The 19,648-nt window shown below is 46.1% G+C and overlaps 1 protein-coding gene across 1 annotated transcript in view; it reads right to left on the bottom strand.

Moving 5' to 3' along the window:
• Window positions 1–19,648, bottom strand: part of SPG11 (SPG11 vesicle trafficking associated, spatacsin) — a gene marked incomplete in the record, with an annotated part of 178,052 nt that overhangs the window by 56,134 nt on the left and 102,270 nt on the right. Inside the window, 4 exon segments of the mRNA XM_077471981.1 lie at window positions 3,798–3,995; window positions 7,333–7,569; window positions 7,656–7,797; window positions 18,194–18,296. Of these exon segments, the coding sequence (XP_077328107.1) occupies window positions 3,798–3,995; window positions 7,333–7,569; window positions 7,656–7,797; window positions 18,194–18,296 (680 nt within the window).

Here is a 19,648-nt window from a genome sequence, read left to right on the forward strand (position 1 = left end):
GATGGGGCACTATTCCTCCCACTGATACCAATGATGGGACACTATTCCCTCCACTGACACCAATGATGGGGCACTATTCCTTCCACTGACACCAATGATGGGACACAATTCCTCCCACTGACACCAATGATGGGACACTATTCCTCCCACTGACACCAATGATGGGACATAATTTCTCTCACTGACACCAATGATGGGGCACTATTCCTTCTACGGACACCAATGATGGGGCACTATTCCTCCCACTGACACCAATGATGGGGCACTATTCCTCCCACTGACACCAATGATGGGGCACTATTCCTCCCACTGATACCAATGATGGGACACTATTCCTCCCACTGACACCAATGATGGGACACTATTCCCCCCACTGACACCAATGATGGGGCACTATTCCTCCCACTGATACCAATGATGGGACACTATTCCCTCCACTGACACCAATGATGGGGCACTATTCCTTCCACTGACACCAATGATGGGGCACTATTCCTCCCACTGACACCAATGAAGGGACACTATTCCTCCCACTGACACCAATGATGGGACATAATTTCTCTCACTGACACCAATGATGGGGCACTATTCCTTCTACGGACACCAATGATGGGGCACTATTCCTCCCACTGACACCAATGATGGGACATAATTTCTCTCACTGACACCAATGATGGGGCACTATTCCTTCTACGGACACCAATGATGGGGCACTATTCCTCCCACTGACACCAATGATGGGGCACTATTCCTCCCACTGATACCAATGATGGGGCACTATTCCTCCCACTGACACCAATGATGGGGCACTATTCCTCCCACTGACACCAATGATGGGGCACTATTCCTCCCACTGACACCAATGATGGGGCACTATTCCTCCCACTGATACCAATGATGGGGCACTATTCCTCCCACTGATACCAATGATGGGGCACTGTTCCTCCCACTGACACCAATGATGGGACACAATTCCTCCCACTGACACCAATGAAGGGACACTATTCCTCCCACTGACACCAATGATGGGGCACTATTCCTCCCACTGACACCAATGATGGGACACTATTCCTCCCACTGATACCAATGATGGGGCACTGTTCCTCCCACTGACACCAATGATGGGACACTATTCCTCCCACTGACACCAATGATGGGACACTATTCCTCCCACTGACACCAATGATGGGACACTATTCCCCCCACTGACACCAATGATGGGGCACTATTCCTCCCACTGATACCAATGATGGGACACTATTCCCTCCACTGACACCAATGATGGGGCACTATTCCTTCCACTGACACCAATGATGGGACACAATTCCTCCCACTGACACCAATGATGGGACACTATTCCTCCCACTGGCACTAATTACGGGGCACTATTCCTCCCACTGACACCAATGACGGGGCACTATTCCTCCCACTGACACCAATGATGGGGCACTATTCCTCCCACTGATACCAATGATGGGGCACTATTCCTCCCACTGACACCAATGATGGGACACTATTCCTCCCACTGACACCAATGATGGGGCACTATTCCTCCCACTGACACCAATGATGGGACACTATTCCTCCCACTGACACCAATGAAGGGACACTATTCCTCCCACTGACACCAATGATGGGGCACTATTCCTCCCACTGACACCAATGATGGGGCACTATTCCTCCCACTGACACCAATGATGGGACACTATTCCTCCCACTGACACCAATGAAGGGACACTATTCCTCCCACTGACACCAATGATGGGGCACTATTCCTCTCATTGACACCAATGATGGGGCACTATTCCTCCCACTGACACCAATGATGGGACACTATTCCTCCCACTGACACCAATGATGGGACACTATTCCTCCCACTGATACCAATGATGGGGCACTGTTCCTCCCACTGACACCAATGATGGGACACTATTCCTCCCACTGACACCAATGATGGGACACTATTCCTCTCATTGACACCAATGATGGGACACTGTTCCTCCCACTGACACCAATGATGGGGCACTATTCCTCCCACTGACACCAATGATGGGACACTATTCCTCCCACTGACACCAATGATGGGACACTATTCCTCCCACTGACACCAATGATGGGGCACTATTCCTCCCACTGACACCAATGATGGGACACTATTCCTCCCACTGACACCAATGATGGGACACTATTCCTCTCATTGACACCAATGATGGGACACTGTTCCTCCCACTGACGCCAATGATGGGGCACTATTCCTCCCACTGATACCAATGATGGGACACTATTCCCTCCACTGACACCAATGATGGGGCACTATTCCTCCCACTGACACCAATGATGGGACACAATTCCCTTCATTGACACCAATGATGGGGAACTATTCCATCCACTGACACCAATGATGGGACACTATTCCTCCCACTGAAACCAATGATGGGGCACTATTCCTCCCACTGACACCAATGATGGGACATAATTTCTCTCACTGACACCAATGATGGGGCACTATTCCTCCCACGGACACAAATGATGGGGCACTATTCCTCCCACTGACACCAATGATGGGGCACTATTCCTCCCACTGATACCAATGATGGGGCACTATTCCTCCTACTGACACCAATGATGGGACACTATTCCTCCCACTGACACCAATGATGGGGCACTGTTCCTCCCACTGACACCAATGATGGGACACAATTCCTCCCACTGACACCAATGAAGGGACACTATTCCTCCCACTGACACCAATGATGGGACATAATTTCTCTCACTGACACCAATGATGGGGCACTATTCCTCCCATGGACACCAATGATGGGGCACTATTCCTCCCACTGACACCAATGATGGGGCACTATTCCTCCCACTGATACCAATGATGGGGCACTGTTCCTCCCACTGACACCAATGATGGGACACAATTCCTCCCACTGACACCAATGAAGGGACACTATTCCTCCCACTGACACCAATGATGGGACACTATTCCCTCCACTGACACCAATGATGGGGCACTATTCCTCCCACTGACACCAATGATGGGACACTATTCCTCCCACTGATACCAATGATGGGGCACTGTTCCTCCCACTGACACCAATGATGGGACACTATTCCTCCCACTGACACCAATGATGGGACACTATTCCTCTCATGGATACCAATGATGGGGCACTATTCCTCCCACTGACGCCAATGATGGGGCACTATTCCTCCCACTGACACCAATGATGGGACACTATTCCCTCCACTGACACCAATGATGGGGCACTGTTCCTTCCACTGACACCAATGATGGGACACAATTCCTCCCACTGACACCAATGATGGGACACTATTCCTTCCACTGACACCAATGATGGGACACAATTCCTCCCACTGACACCAATGATGGGGCACTATTCCTCTCACTAATACCAATGATGGGACACTATTCCTCCCACTGGCACCAATTATGGGGCACTATTCCTCCCACTGACACCAATGATGGGGCACTATTCCATCCACTGATAACAATGATGGGACACTATTCCTCCCACTGACACCAATGATGGGGCACTATTCCTCCCACTGACACCAATTACGGGGCACTATTCCTCCCACTGACACCAAAGAGGGGGCACTATTACCCCAGATTTCATTATATTGGTCAGTATTTTTTCCATCTCCAGTCTCATTTGATTTGCCTTTGTATATTTTACTCTGCACATCAGTCTGACTGTAGGATTTTCCTTCTAGAAGTACCTGTATTATTAGTTTGCTTTGCTCCTCTCCTTGCCCAGCCCCATGATTACCTCCATGAAAATGCTGAAGGCTTTGTGTAATGTTCTACTGTCCTTCCTTCCCAGCACCACATTCCAGATCTGCGCGAGATCTTCCAGCTTCCACTTCTGATCTTCGGGAGTCGATAGCGTCTGCGTAATTTCCGTGTGTGTGGCATCATTCACCGATGTCACAATAAAGGCGCACATACAGGAGAGAAGGTCGGCCTTCTGAATGGAAAAAAAAGACATCAAAGAAAACTTAAACTGATACTAAAGTTTTTTTTAAAAGAGGTCATTCTGGTCCAGTGAAAGTTTTCTGGCACTTTTTATTTACAAGTAAAAAAATCTGTATTTTTTGCTAGAAAATGACTTAGAACCCCCAAACATTCTATATTTCTTTTTTTGCAGAGACCCTGGAGAATAAAATGGCGATCGTTGCATGTACGCAACTGGCTCCTATACAGCTGCAGTTATGACTGCAGCTTTATGCCATAACTCTGGTATTTTTTCTTTTCAGCTGCCGATGGTCTTTCATCTAAAAGCAATCCTAGCGACCAGTTGGGAGCTGGATTGCTTTTACAGGTGGCGGGACGGGGCGGGGCAGGGCGGGGCGGGGCGAGGCGGGGGAAGAGGTAAGTCCCCTCCAGGCTGTTCCATGTGATCGGGGAGCCCGAGATCCAATCCGGCGGTGGCGGTTCTTCACAAACCTATCAGGTCCCTGGCCACGTCTACGGTCTAGGAGGCTGGAAGCGACGTCATTGCATCACTTACGCGTTAGGCAGATGTAAACACTGCGTTTTTTTTTGTTTTGTTTTTTGTTTTGTTTTTTTGCTTTTTTTGTAAAGCATGAGATCAATGTTTTTTGCTTATTTTTCACCAGAGTGTAGGAGAGATCTGGGGTCTTAAAGAGGACCTGTCATGCCTTATTTCTATCACAAGGGAAGTTTACATCACTTGTAATAGGAGTAAAAACGTGATAAAAAAATAAAATAAAAAGGGACAAAAAAGGGAAAAGGTATAAAACCATAACCCCGGTATTAAACGTCAAAGTCATGACGTAAATGTACTGTGGGTGGCCGGCAAGTGGTTAAACATCTAAATGGTAATAAATATAAAAAAAAGAAAAAATAAATTAGGCATGATGAGTAAATAGGAGCGCAAAAAAAAAAAAAAAATTATAATGGGGTTTTCTAAAATTTGACTGCTAAAGTTTAAATATGCTTTAAAGGGGTTGTAAAGGCCCGTGTTTTTTCACCTTAATGCATCCTATGCATGAAACACCTGGCAGTGACCGCCCCCCTCCCCAGCCCCCCCCGTTTTACTTACCTGAGCCCCGAATTTCAATCGGCGCGTCCCTGCCGTCCCTCTCTCCACAGGGTTCCCGGCTCTTGATTGGATAGAATGATAGCAGCGCAGCCATTGGTTCGCGCTGCTCTCAATCAAATCCAATGACGCGGGGGCCGGGGCCGAGTCCTGCATTCGACCTCTATGGACGCCGAATGCTGGACTCGGGAGCGCGCCTGCAAGGTAATCCCCCTCGGGGGAAGTGCTTCTCCAAGGGGGTTATCTAATGCGGGGAGAAGCCGCAAGAGATGCCGAGGGACCCCAGGAATGGATGTTCGGGGCCACTCTGTGCAAAACGAGCTGCACAGTGCAGGTAAGTATGATATGTTTGTTATTTAAAAAAATTAATAAATTATCCTTTAGTATTATTATTATTGATTTATATAGCGCCAACAGTTTACACAGAGCTTTACAATTTATAGGGGAGACAACACAATTACAGTACAATACAAAAGGTACAGGAGGGCCCAGCTCATAGAGCTTACATTCTAAAGGGAGGGGGTGGTGGTACAAAAGGTAATAGCTGCAGAGAATGATTTGATGTAAAAATCATTAAAGTATCACTTTAAGCAAGAACCCGGGGGATGTCTCCCAGTGAGACTCCTTGCAAGCCATACAGGGCGAAGCGGTGTCCCCCCTTTGGAGTGGGAGTGGCTTAGGGATGCATGGGATCATCAATTTGTAAAGGAATTCTGGCTAGGAGATCCCCCCCATTTACACCCTCTATTGGTAACTATACCCTATGTTTTCTTAATCGCAACCGTCTATCAACAATTTGTAAAAATGTAATTTTTTAAACAGCAAACCTATCCCCTGAGGAAGACTAGGATCACGTAGGTTGAAACGCGTCGGGGTTGTTATACAACAGACTCTCAAGAATGTGATGCTGTATATAATCTTGAGTTTGCACTTTCTGTATTTGGAATGGCATTATATCTCCTTACCAGAGCTTATATTTTAACTGCCATATGATCATGTTGTGCCAACTATTCAATAAAGAATTTTCTTTTAACTTATTAATTCCTTGACATTATTAACCTTCCTGCCTACCCCTTACCCCCCACCCCCCATAAAGATTTTTTTTTTATCTTATTGTAGCGGCGGCTCCTGAAGAGCACGCACTATGCGTTTTTCAACGTTAAACTTTGCCTAAACTACAGTTTGGTTTGGGTATACTTTGTCTAAATTGGACCTCTGCATGTCTGACTGCACTGTGAGATGTTCAGTCTGGCCACAGGGGGCACTGTCTCTTCTGGCAGGCGTGGAACTATGGTCTGGTTAGGTGCTTAAGTTACTCTCTCTCTGAGCCCGCCCAGTGGGAGTGGCACTCTTGTTGTGCTTTCTGGGAGAGGGTATTTAAGATGTGGACGTCACGTGGTTCGGGGGTTCCGGTCCAGAATGATGTGCTGACTTCATAGTCCTGGTCCTCCTGACCAGCCCCCAGGAAGGCTATGGCCTGGGGTGCGGATCCACCCGACTTTGATGTCTCGGGGCTGGCTAGCCCGAGGCAGGGAAACTAAAGGAGGATTCTGAGGTGGTTGGGTGCCGTCTCCGGTTTGGGAGAGACCCAGTGACTTCAAGCATTCCAGGGGAGGACTCTTTAGAAGAACACCACGTACGGGTTGGTTTTCTTAACAAGAGCCTGGAAGGGCTGAAGTAACAGAGAGAATCCGGTCTGTGGATATCGCCAAGTGGGCTGAGAGATCCAGGTATCCTACAAGTGTTCTACAGCTTAGTTTCCTACATTTCTACAACAACGTCGGTGATAAAGACTTTGTTCCTGAGGAAGCACTTGGTTGGCTGCTAGGCCTTGTGAGAGAGGGACTGTCCAACCTGAGGGATCATCCAGCTGCGAATGGCTATTCTCTGGATGCAGTCAAAGTAAGCAAGTTCTTTAACGTTTTTGGACTTTGACATTGAGAGAACCTGAACCTCCTTCCCAACCCTCTGATCCCAAGTTGAAAGACTGTTCAATGGTTTGAGTTTTGCAAATAAAATCCATTCAAGTGGATCTATTGTCAGTCGCAAGTTACTGGGCCACCTACCACGGGACATCCCCTAGACGTGCCACAAGGAGAACGGAGGGTAACGGTAAGCCCAAAAATAACCAGCAGCTCCTTCGGGGGTTAATGCTACATTATTAATTCCTTGACATTGCTAACCTTGCTGCCTACCCGAACCTTTCCCATATTACATCTCTTCCAATCGTTCATCCACTTACCTCTGTACAAGTAGACAACACACTAAACAGAGGTATTCCATGCCTCATGCACTCTTTCAGAAGCATCTTGGCAGGTTCAGGAGTATTAAGGCATTTCTCCAAAACATGGTGGACAGTGTTCGGGTTGGTCTCCATGTCCGATTCCCGTATGGGGCATTCAGCTGACCCTTTCCCTTTCAGGGCTAAGGCAATGTGGCTGGCCAAAGCAGGGTTCAGATCATTCAGAACATTGAAAACCTGTAAAAGGGAAAGAAGTCAAATGTGCAGAAAAAGTAGCAGAGGTGACGAGAGCGAGAAGGTAGGTGGCTGTAGGGTGCACTTACCTCCTCCTGGCTGTTGGCGTGGACAAGGAGTTGCAACCAGTCTTGGTTCTGCGCGAAGTATCTCAGATGGAGGGAAGTTGACGGAATGGAGTGCAGGTGACAAAACTGCACAGCCGTGACCCACAATCCATTGCAATGAGTGCTGAGAAGAGACAAATGATATCGCGCTCTGATTACACGCAGACTCATCCATCATGTCAGGATGCCGAAACGCGCCTCAGAGCTCCAGGTTATGATATTTATCCCGATGTGGACACTTAGTGCGGAAACCGAACACCATTTTCAACAGGAATGTGCGTGTTTTTCCCAGTCACGCTACGACACTTCTGCATTATACACACTTTTTCTGCCACTTATCATTTTACATGTAACAATCGTTTTTTTTGTTTTTTTTTTGCTAGAAAATTTACTTAGAATCCCCAAACATTAAATATTTCTTTTAAAGCCAAGGCTCCAATTTGCAATTTTTTTATGTCACAAGATATTAGTGTTTTTTTTTTTTTTTTTAAAGTGGTTGTAAACCCCAATTTATAAAATTTGAATTAACAGAATACTAATAATTTTTAGAATAAAAAACAGGACCCGTGGCTTAACCTTTCCAATCTCTTTTTCAACCCGGAATAACATTAGAGTCCAAAGAACAATATAAGTATATATATATATATATATATAAATAAAACAATCATAGAGTTTATTGTTAACTTGTTGACTTATCAAAAAAAATTGTTTTATATATATATATATATATATATATATATATATATATATATATATATATATATATATATACACATATATATATATATATACATACATATACACCGTATTTATCGGCGTATAACATGCACCCCAAGTTTAGGAGGGAATTTTAAAAGAAAAAAACTACATTTAAATGCCCATCAATGCAGCCTTATCAGTGTCCATCTGCACCCTTGCCCAGTCTCTTTGCAGCATTGCCCAGCCTCATTGCAGGCTGATTATTTAAAATTGGCGTCAATCCCAGCTGACTGTGAGTGGAGAGGAGATACATAAAGCCGAGTGTACTCGGCTCGGCTCGGCTCCTCTCACAGTCCTGCGCAGTCCCGCCCTATGATGGACATAACACGGGTCCAATGGTGGGACTGTGAGCGGAGTTGAGAGGAGCCGAGCGCCGCCGAGATACACAAAGCAGAGTGTACTTGGCTAGTCTCGGCTCCTCTCGCAGCCCTGCACAGTCCCGCCCTATGATGGACATAACACAGGTCCAATGGTGGGACTGTGAGCAGAGCTGAGAGGAGCCGAGCACCGCCGAGATACATAAAGCCGAGTGTACTTGGCTAGTCTCGGCTCCTCTCACAGTCCTGCACAGTCCCGCCCTATGAAAGACATAACACAGGTCCAATGGTGGGACTGTGAGTGGAGCTGAGAGGAGCCGAGCACCGCCGAGATACACAAAGCTGAGTGTACTTGGCTAGGCTCGGCTCCTCTCACAGTCCTGCGCAGTCCCGCCCTATGAAAGACATAACACAGGTCCAATGGTGGGACTGTGAGCGGAGCTGAGAGGAGCCGAGCACCGCCGAGATACACAAAGCTGAGTGTACTTGGCTAGGCTCGGCTCCTCTCACAGTCCTGCGCAGTCCCGCCCTATGATGGACATAACACGGGTCCAATGGTGGGACTGTGAGTGGAGCTGAGAGGAGCCGAGCACCGCCGAGATACATAAAGCCGAGTGTACTCGGCTCGGCTCCTCTCACAGTCCTGCGCAGTCCCGCCCTATGATGGACATAACACGGGTCCAATGGTGGGACTGTGAGCGGAGCTGAGAGGAGCCGAGTGCCGCCGAGATACACAAAGCAGAGTGTACTTGGCTAGGCTCGGCTCCTCTCACAGTCCTGCGCAGTCCCGCCCTATGATGGACATAACACAGGTCCATTGGTGGGACTGTGAGCGGAGCTGAGAGGAGCCGAGTGCCACTGACATACACATAGCCGAGTGTACTTAGCTAGGCTCGGCTCCGCTCACAGTCCCACCAATGGACCTGTGTTATGTCCATCATAGGTGCTCGCTCCTCCGCTCACAATCAGTGGGGGGGTCGGCGGGGGATCGGCGTATAACACGCACCTACAATGTTCCTTTGATTTTAAGGGTAAAAAGGTGCGTGTTATACGCCGATAAATGCGGTAGGTATGTAGGTTTTATATATATATATATATATATATATATATATATATATATATATATATATACATATACACAGTGCCTTGCGAAAGTATTCGGCCCCCTTGAACTTTTCAACCTTTTGCCACATTTCAGGCTTCAAACATAAAGATATAAAATGTTTATTTTTTGTGAAGAATCACCAACAAGTGGGACACAATTGTGAAGTGGAACAAAATCTATTTATTTTTTTAGATATGTATTATAGCAAAAAGTAAATATTTTTTTCTTTTTTTAAATTATTAATAATTTTTTTTTTTTTTTTTTTTACACGGTTGCTCCTAGTGACAGAAACAGGCAGGTGACAGGCACTCTTTTACGGAGAGATCTGGGGTCATTAAAGACCCCAAATCCCTCATCTGCACTTTAGCCACTTAACAGGAAGGATTTACCCTCCTTAATGACCAGGCCATTTTTTGGCGATATGGCACAGCGTTGCTTTAACTGACAATTGCGCACGCTGTGCAACGCTTTACCCAAACAAAACTGACGTCCTCCCCCCCCCCCCCCCCCACAAATAGAGCTTTCTTTTGGTGGTATTTGATCACCTCTGTGGATTTTATTTTTTGCGCTATAAACAAAAAAAAGAGCGATAATTTTGAAAAAAAAAAGCAATATATTCTACTTTTGACTATAATAAATATCCCCAAAAAAATATATAAAAAAAAAATTCTTCCTCAGTTTAGGCCGATACGTATTCTTCTACATATTTTTGGTAAAAAAACAAACAAAAAAGGCAATAAGCGTATATCGTTATAGCGTCTACAAAATAGGGAATAGATTTATGGCATTTTTATTATTACTTTTTTTTTTTTACTAGTAATGGCAGCGATCTGCGTTTTTAAGCGGGACTGCGACATTGCGGCGGACAGATCGGACACCTGACATTTTTGACAATTTTTTTTTTGGGAACCAGTGACATTATTACAGTGATCAGTGCTAAAAATATGCACTGACACTGTACTAATCACACTAGCAGGGAAGGGGTTAACATCAGGGACGATCAAAGGGTTAAATGTGTTCCTCTGGGAGTGCTTTCTAACTGTATTGGGGGGGATGGGCTGCTTGAAGAAACACACAGATCTGTCTTCCTGCATAGATCTCCCCTGTCAGAACGGAGACCTGCCTTGTTTACACGGGCAGATCCCCGTTCTGACGCTGTGGGGAACAATCGAGGGTGACCAGCGAACATCAAGCCTGCCCCACCTGTTGATTGGCTCCCCTGCTGGCCAGTAGGCGCCTGCGCGCCCACAAAATAGGGTTCAAGAGCCGACATACAATGACGGCTATTCGCTGCAAATGAGCCGACCTGGTGCAATGACGACGGCTGGTCGGCAAGCGGTTAAAGCAATCAAAGCACCAAGATCTGCGTTTTTCGAATGCTTTAAATTTTTTGAAAATGGCGCCGATGACATCCAGATAAACCGGAAGTGATATTTGGTAGATATGTGCACTGACAAAAAAAAAATTCCGTTTCATTCGTTTTTTTTGCTTTTTTTGGAAATTCGGAAAAGCGAAAATTCGGATTTTAAAAATTTCCGAATTTCTGGAATTTTCGGAAATTCAAAAATTTGAAAAATCGGAAAATTTGAAAAATCGGAAAATTTGAAAATCGGAAAATTTGAAAATCGGAAAAAAAAAGCAAGAAAATCAGTAAAAACTATTAAATTATAGGTATTGGAATTTCCTTTAAATTTGTTCGGCTTTTAGAATTTTTTTTTTATTTTCAGATTCTTATTCTTGGATTTTCAAATTTTGAAATTCATGAAATTTCGAATATACAAATTTTGAATTTCCGAAATTTAGAATTTTTGAAAATTCGGAAATTTGAAAATGACAAAGTTACAAATTTACGAAATTCAGAAATTTGAATATTCGGAAATTTCGGAATTAACGAATTTGTCAAAATTCGTTAAAAAACTATTTCGGAACTAAACTAAGTTGCACATGTCTAATATTTGGTCAAAGCTTCCAGGTTATCATAGTGGAGAGCCGATCGCATAACATAACGAATGAATCTGGATTTCGTTTAGTTTTGTTACTTTCGGATTCCACGCGACTCCAGTGGATATCGTCCAATCAGCTCATTCCAGTTCTCATTGTGGGTTGGAGTAGCAGGGATGACTCAGTATATAGGTAATCTCCCAAAATAACAAATTAACATAACTAATACAGCCAATCGTTCCAAAATCATTTCTGAAAATACGAATTGGAATAACGAATAAATAAGAAGCAAATTCCGAAAAACTAATTATTCTAACATAACCAATATGATGAAAGTGGGCTGCGGATTGGAACATCTGTGTGAAAGGGGCCTTAGCCTGGAATTCTATTTTAGATACAGTGCTTTGCAAAAGTATTCACCCCCCTTGGCATTTTTCGTGTTTTGTTGCCTCACATCCTGGAATTAACATGGATTGTTTGAGGATTTGCATCATTTAATTTACAGAACACGCCCACAACTTTGAAGATTTTTTTTTTTATTGTGAAGCAAACAACACATAGGACAAAATAACAGAAAAAGTCAATGTGCAAAACTATTCACCCCCTAAAGTCAATACTTTGTAGAGCCAACTTTTGCGGCTATCACAGCTCCAAGTCACTTTGGATAAGTCTCTATGAGTCTTCCCACATCTCACCACTGGGATTTTTGCCCATTCCTCCTCCTTGGAAGACTGCTCCAGCTCCTTCAAGTTGGATGGTTTGCGCTTATGAACAGCAATCTTTAAAGTCTGACCACAGATTTTCTATTGGATTGAGGTCTGGGCTTTGACTAGGCCATTCCAACACATTTCCATGTTTCCCCTTAAACCACTCAAGTGTTGATTTAGCAGTGTGTTTGGGGTCATTGTCCTGCTGGAAGGTGAACCTCCGTCCTAGCCTCAAATCACACACAGAGTGCTACAGGTTTTACTCAAGAATCTCCCTGTATTGATCACCATCCATCTTTCCCTCAACTCTGACCAGTTTCCCAGTCCTGACTGCTGAAAAACATCCCCACAGCAGGATGCTGCCACCACCATGTTTCACGGTAAGGATGGTGTTCTTTGGGTGATGTGATGTGTTGGGTTTGCGCCAGACATAGCTTTTTCTTTGATGGCCAAAAAGTTCAATTTTAGTCACATCAGACCAGAGCACCTTCCTCCATACATCAGACCAGAGCACCTTCCTCCATACATCAGACCAGAGCACCTTCCTCCATACATCAGAGCAGAGCACCTTCCTCCATACATCAGAGCAGAGCACCTTCCTCCATACATCAGAGCAGAGCACCTTCCTCCATACATCAGAGCAGATCACCTTCCTCCATACATCAGAGCAGAGCACCTTCCTCCATACATCAGAGCAGATCACCTTCCTCCGTACATCAGAGCAGATCACCTTCCTCCATACATCAGGCCAGAGCACCTTCCTCCATACATCAGGCCAGAGCACCTTCCTCCATACATCAGGGCAGAGCACCTTCCTCCATACATCAGAGCAGATCACCTTCCTCCGTACATCAGAGCAGAGCACCTTCCTCCATACATCAGAGCAGAGCACCTTCCTCCATACATCAGGCCAGAGCACCTTCCTCCATACATCAGAGCAGATCACCTTCCTCCATACATCAGAGCAGATCACCTTCCTCCATACATCAGAGCAGAGCACCTTCCTCCATACATCAGAGCAGAGCACCTTCCTCCATACATCAGACCAGATCACCTTCCTCCATACATCAGACCAGATCACCTTCCTCCATACATCAGACCAGATCACCTTCCTCCATACATCAGACCAGAGCACCTTCCTCCATACATCAGACCAGAGCACCTTCCTCCATACATCAGAGCAGAGCACCTTCCTCCATACATCAGAGCAGAGCACCTTCCTCCATACATCAGAGCAGAGCACCTTCCTCCATACATCAGAGCAGATCACCTTCCTCCATACATCAGAGCAGAGCACCTTCCTCCATACATCAGAGCAGATCACCTTCCTCCGTACATCAGAGCAGATCACCTTCCTCCATACATCAGGCCAGAGCACCTTCCTCCATACATCAGGCCAGAGCACCTTCCTCCATACATCAGGGCAGAGCACCTTCCTCCATACATCAGAGCAGATCACCTTCCTCCGTACATCAGAGCAGAGCACCTTCCTCCATACATCAGAGCAGAGCACCTTCCTCCATACATCAGGCCAGAGCACCTTCCTCCATACATCAGAGCAGATCACCTTCCTCCATACATCAGAGCAGATCACCTTCCTCCATACATCAGAGCAGAGCACCTTCCTCCATACATCAGAGCAGAGCACCTTCCTCCATACATCAGACCAGATCACCTTCCTCCATACATCAGACCAGATCACCTTCCTCCATACATCAGACCAGATCACCTTCCTCCATACATCAGACCAGATCACCTTCCTCCATACATCAGAGCAGATCATCTTCCTCCATACATCACACCAGATCACCTTCCTCCATACATCAGAGCAGAGCACCTTCCTCCATACATCAGAGCAGAGCACCTTCCTCCATACATCAGAGCAGATCACCTTCCTCCATACATCAGAGCAGAGCACCTTCCTCCATACATCAGAGCAGAGCACCTTCCTCCATACATCAGAGCAGAGCACCTTCCTCCATACATCAGACCAGAGCACCTTCCTCCGTACATCAGAGCAGATCACCTTCCTCCATACATCAGAGCAGAGCACCTTCCTCCGTACATCAGAGCAGATCACCTTCCTCCGTACATCAGAGCAGAGCACCTTTCTCCATACATCAGGCCAGAGCACCTTCCTCCATACATCAGAGCAGATCACCTTCCTCCATACATCAGAGCAGATCACCTTCCTCCATACATCAGAGCAGAGCACCTTCCTCCATACATCACACCAGATCACCTTCCTCCATACATCAGAGCAGATCACCTTCCTCCATACATCAGAGCAGATCACCTTCCTGCATAAATCAGAGCAGAGCACCTTCCTGCATAAATCAGAGCAGATCACCTTCCTCCATACATCAGAGCAGAGCACCTTCCTCCATACATCAGAGCAGAGCACCTTCCTCCATACATCAGACCAGATCACCTTCCTCCATACATCAGAGCAGATCACCTTCCTCCATACAACAGAGCAGATCACCTTCCTCCATACATCAGACCAGATCACCTTCCTCCATACATCAGACCAGATCACCTTCCTCCATACATCAGACCAGATCACCTTCCTCCATACATCAGACCAGATCACCTTCCTCCACACATCAGACCAGAGCACCTTCCTCCATACATCAGACCAGATCACCTTCCTCCATACATCAGAGCAGATCACCTTCCTCCATACATCAGAGCAGAGCACCTTCCTCCATACATTAGACCAGATCACCTTCCTCCATACATCAGACCAGATCACCTTCCTCCATACATCAGACCAGAGCACCTTCCTCCATACATCAGACCAGATCACCTTCCTCCATACATCAGAGCAGATCACCTCCCTCCATACATCAGACCAGATCACCTTCCTCCATACATCAGAGCAGAGCACCTTCCTCCACACATCAGACCAGAGCACCTTCCTCCATACATCAGACCAGATCACCTTCCTCCACACATCAGACCAGAGCACCTTCCTCCATACATCAGACCAGATCACCTTCCTCCATACATCAGAGCAGATCACCTTCCTCCATACATCAGAGCAGAGCACCTTCCTCCATACATCAGACCAGAGCACCTTCCTCCATACATCAGACCAGATCACCTTCCTCCATACATCAGACCAGATCACCTTCCTCCATACATCAGACCAGAGCACCTTCCTCCATACATCAGACCAGATCACCTTCCTCCATACATCAGAGCAGATCACCTCCCTCCATACATCAGACCAGATCACCTTCCTCCACACATCAGAGCAGAGCACCTTCCTCCATACATCAGACCAGATCACCTTCCTCCATACATCAGACCAGCACCTTCCTCCATACATCAGACCAGATCACCTTCCTCCACACATCAGAGCAGAGCACCTTCCTCCATACATCAGAGCAGAGCACCTTCCTCCATACATCAGACCAGATCACCTTCCTCCATACATCAGACCAGATCACCTTCCTCCACACATCAGAGCAGAGCACCTTCCTCCATACATCAGACCAGCACCTTCCTCCATACATCAGACCAGCACCTTCCTCCATACATCAGACCAGATCACCTTCCTCCACACATCAGAGCAGATCACCTTCCTCCATACATCAGACCAGATCACCTTCCTCCATACATCAGACCAGATCACCTTCCTCCATACATCAGACCAGATCACCTTCCTCCATACATCAGACCAGATCACCTTCCTCCATACATCAGACCAGATCACCTTCCTCCATACATCAGAGCAGATCACCTTCCTCCATACATCCGACCAGATCACCTTCCTCCATACATCAGACCAGATCACCTTCCTCCATACATCAGAGCAGATCACCTTCCTCCATACATCCGACCAGAGCACCTTCCTCCATACATCAGAGCAGATCACCTTCCTCCATACATCCGACCAGATCACCTTCCTCCATACATCAGACCAGCACCTTCCTCCATACATCAGACCAGATCACCTTCCTCCACACATCAGAGCAGATCACCTTCCTCCGTACATCAGACCAGATCACCTTCCTCCATACATCAGACCAGATCACCTTCCTCCACACATCAGAGCAGAGCACCTTCCTCGAAACATCAGAGCAGAGCACCTTCCTCCATACATCAGAGCAGATCACCTTCCTCCATACATCAGAGCAGATCACCTTCCTCCATACATCAGAGCAGATCACCTTCCTCCATACATCAGACCAGATCACCTTCCTCCACACATCAGAGCAGAGCACCTTCCTCGAAACATCAGAGCAGAGCACCTTCCTCCATACATCAGAGCAGATCACCTTCCTCCATACATCAGAGCAGATCACCTTCCTCCATACATCAGAGCAGATCACCTTCCTCCATACATCAGACCAGATCACCTTCCTCCATACATCAGACCAGATCACCTTCCTCCATACATCAGACCAGATCACCTTCCTCCATACATCAGACCAGATCACCTTCCTCCACACATCACAGCAGATCACCTTTCTCCATACATCAGATCAGATCACCTTCCTCCATACATCAGACCAGATCACCTTCCTCCACACATCACAGCAGATCACCTTTCTCCATACATCAGACCAGATCACCTTCCTCCATACATCAGACCAGATCACCTTCCTCCATACATCAGACCAGATCACCTTCCTCCATACATCAGACCAGATCACCTTCCTCCATACATCAGAGCAGATCACCTTCCTCCATACATCAGAACAGATCACCTTCCTCCATACATCAGACCAGATCACCTTCCTCCATACATTTCGGGAGTCTCCCACGTGCCTTTTCACAAACTCAAAACGTGACATTTCGTTTTTTTTGCTGAAAGTAATGTCTTTCTTCTGGCCACTTTGCCATAAAGCCCAACTCTATGGAGCGTACGGCTTATTGTCGTCCTATGTACAGATACTCCAGTCTCTGCTGTGGAACTCTGCAGCTCCTCCAGGGTTACCTTAGGTCTCTGAGCTCCTCTCTGATTAATGCCCTCCTTGCCCCGCTCCATGAGTTTTGGTGTGCGGACATCTCTTGGCAGGTTTGCTCTTATGCCATATTCTTTCCATTTGGTTATGATAGATTTGATGGAGCTCCTAGGGATCATCAAAGATTTGGAGATTTTTTTATAACCTGACCCTGACTTGTACTTCTCAACAACATTGTCCCTTACTTGTTTGGAGAGTTCCTTGGTCTTCATGGCAGTGTCTGGTTAGTGGTGCCTCTTGCTTAGGTGTTGCAGCCTCTGGGGCCTTTCAGAAAGGTGTGTCTATGTAATGACAGGTCATGTGACACTTAGATCGCACACAGGTGGACATCATTTCACTAATTATGTGACTTCTGAAGGTAATTGGTTGCACCGGAGCTTTTTATGGGCTTCATAACAAAGGGGGTGAATACATACGCACATGACAATTATACGTTTTTTATTTCTGAAAAATAGTTTTATGTATATATTTTTCTACTTTTACTTCCCCAACTTAGACTATTGTGTTCTGATCATCACATAGAATTCAGATTAAAAAAAACATTCAACTAAAGGCTGTAATGTAACAAAATAGGTAAAAAAGGCAGGGGGGGGGGGGGGTGAATACTTTTGCAAGGCACTGTACTTTGAAAAAAATGAGATCACACCACCCTTCCAGCCTGCTGATGTTTTTATTTTGCTTTGTGACCAACTCGCCAACGTCCGACGTTACCTACCTCTCCTCTTTTTCCAGATCCACAGCCACTACCTCCTCCAAGCTCGTTAGAAGATCTTTAGCAGCCTCGGTCTCGTTGTCCACTAACTTTAATAATCTCTGACCTGTAACAAAAAATATAAGAAAGCATGGCAGGAAGACCTAACCATATTAGTAATATACACTATATTGTCAAAAGTATTGGGACATTCTTTATTTCTATTTCTCCAGGATTACTCAATTGGGCCACTCGTCCATTTTTTTTTTGATGGAGGTCTCACTTTGTGATAAAGCTTGCGGTGGTAATGCCGAAAGCATTACTGGCCAAAATGAGCCTGTACTTCTGAAGCCCCATTTAGGCCATTAATGCTCCTTATTTGACAAAGATCACTTTCCAGGAGCATTCTGATGGAGGCGCGCTTAGTTTTAGAGGCTGCTGAGGTTCAGCCGTCAGGCTGCATTCACACCTGAGTGTTTTCAGCTCATAAAACGCTCGTAAAACGCCTGAAAAACGCACAACAAGCAAAATCCCATTCATTTCAATGGCACCTGTTCACATCTGAGCATTTTGCCACCTGAAGCAAGACACCTGAAAAACGCCCTAAGCTCAAAAAAGAATATAGTTACATAGCAAGTTAGGTTGAAAAAAAGACATAAGTCCATCTAGTTCAACCATAAAAATAATAATAATAAAAAATATATATCATACAATCTCATATACCCACATGAGCTTCTTTGGGGCAGATTGCAGGCGTTTTTCTGCCTTTTACATTGGCGACCTGAACAAAATTGTGGCAAAAACCGCGGTAAAAACGGTCAGGTGTGAATGCAGCCTTAAGCTCAACCAATGCTCCCTGACAGATAAAAGGTTTCAGTCTATCCTTTTCTCGGATGACCACATTGCTAAGCAGCAAATCCCCGACATAATCGACACCATATTACCAAAAGTATTGGGACACCTGCCTTTATGCACACATGAACTTTAAAGTGGTTGTAAACCCTTACAAACCACTTTGACCTGCAGGTAAGCCTAGATTAAGGCTTACCTGTAGGTCCAAGAAATATCTCCTAAACCTATACGGTTTAGGAGATATTTGCTCGAAGACAGGCACCGCTGTCTACGGCGCATGCACCGTAGACAGCAGCGCGAAGGCGCACTGAGCGCGGCATTTCCAACAATGGAGCTGCCGCGCGTGTCGGCTCCCGTGCGCATGCGCGGGAGTGACGTCATCGCGGCTCCGCCGAATGACAGCGGCGGAGCTGCGAGACCCCACCGAAAAGATGGATGTGCCGGACTACAGGGGACAGCGGGGACTTCGCTGGCTCCTGTGTCAGGTAAGTGACACATAATGGACTACTATGCGATGCGATGTGATTCATAGTAGTCCATTATGCTTTGCCTTTGCAGGGAATGAAAGAGGAAGTAAACTCATCAGGGTTTACTTCCTCTTTAATGGCACCCCAGTCTTAGTCCATA

Source organism: Lithobates pipiens, unplaced genomic scaffold (genome assembly GCF_037356315.1).
Source record: "Lithobates pipiens isolate NorthernLeopardFrog02 unplaced genomic scaffold, aLitPip1_a1.2 Scaffold_8, whole genome shotgun sequence".
NCBI lineage: Eukaryota > Metazoa > Chordata > Amphibia > Anura > Ranidae > Lithobates > Lithobates pipiens.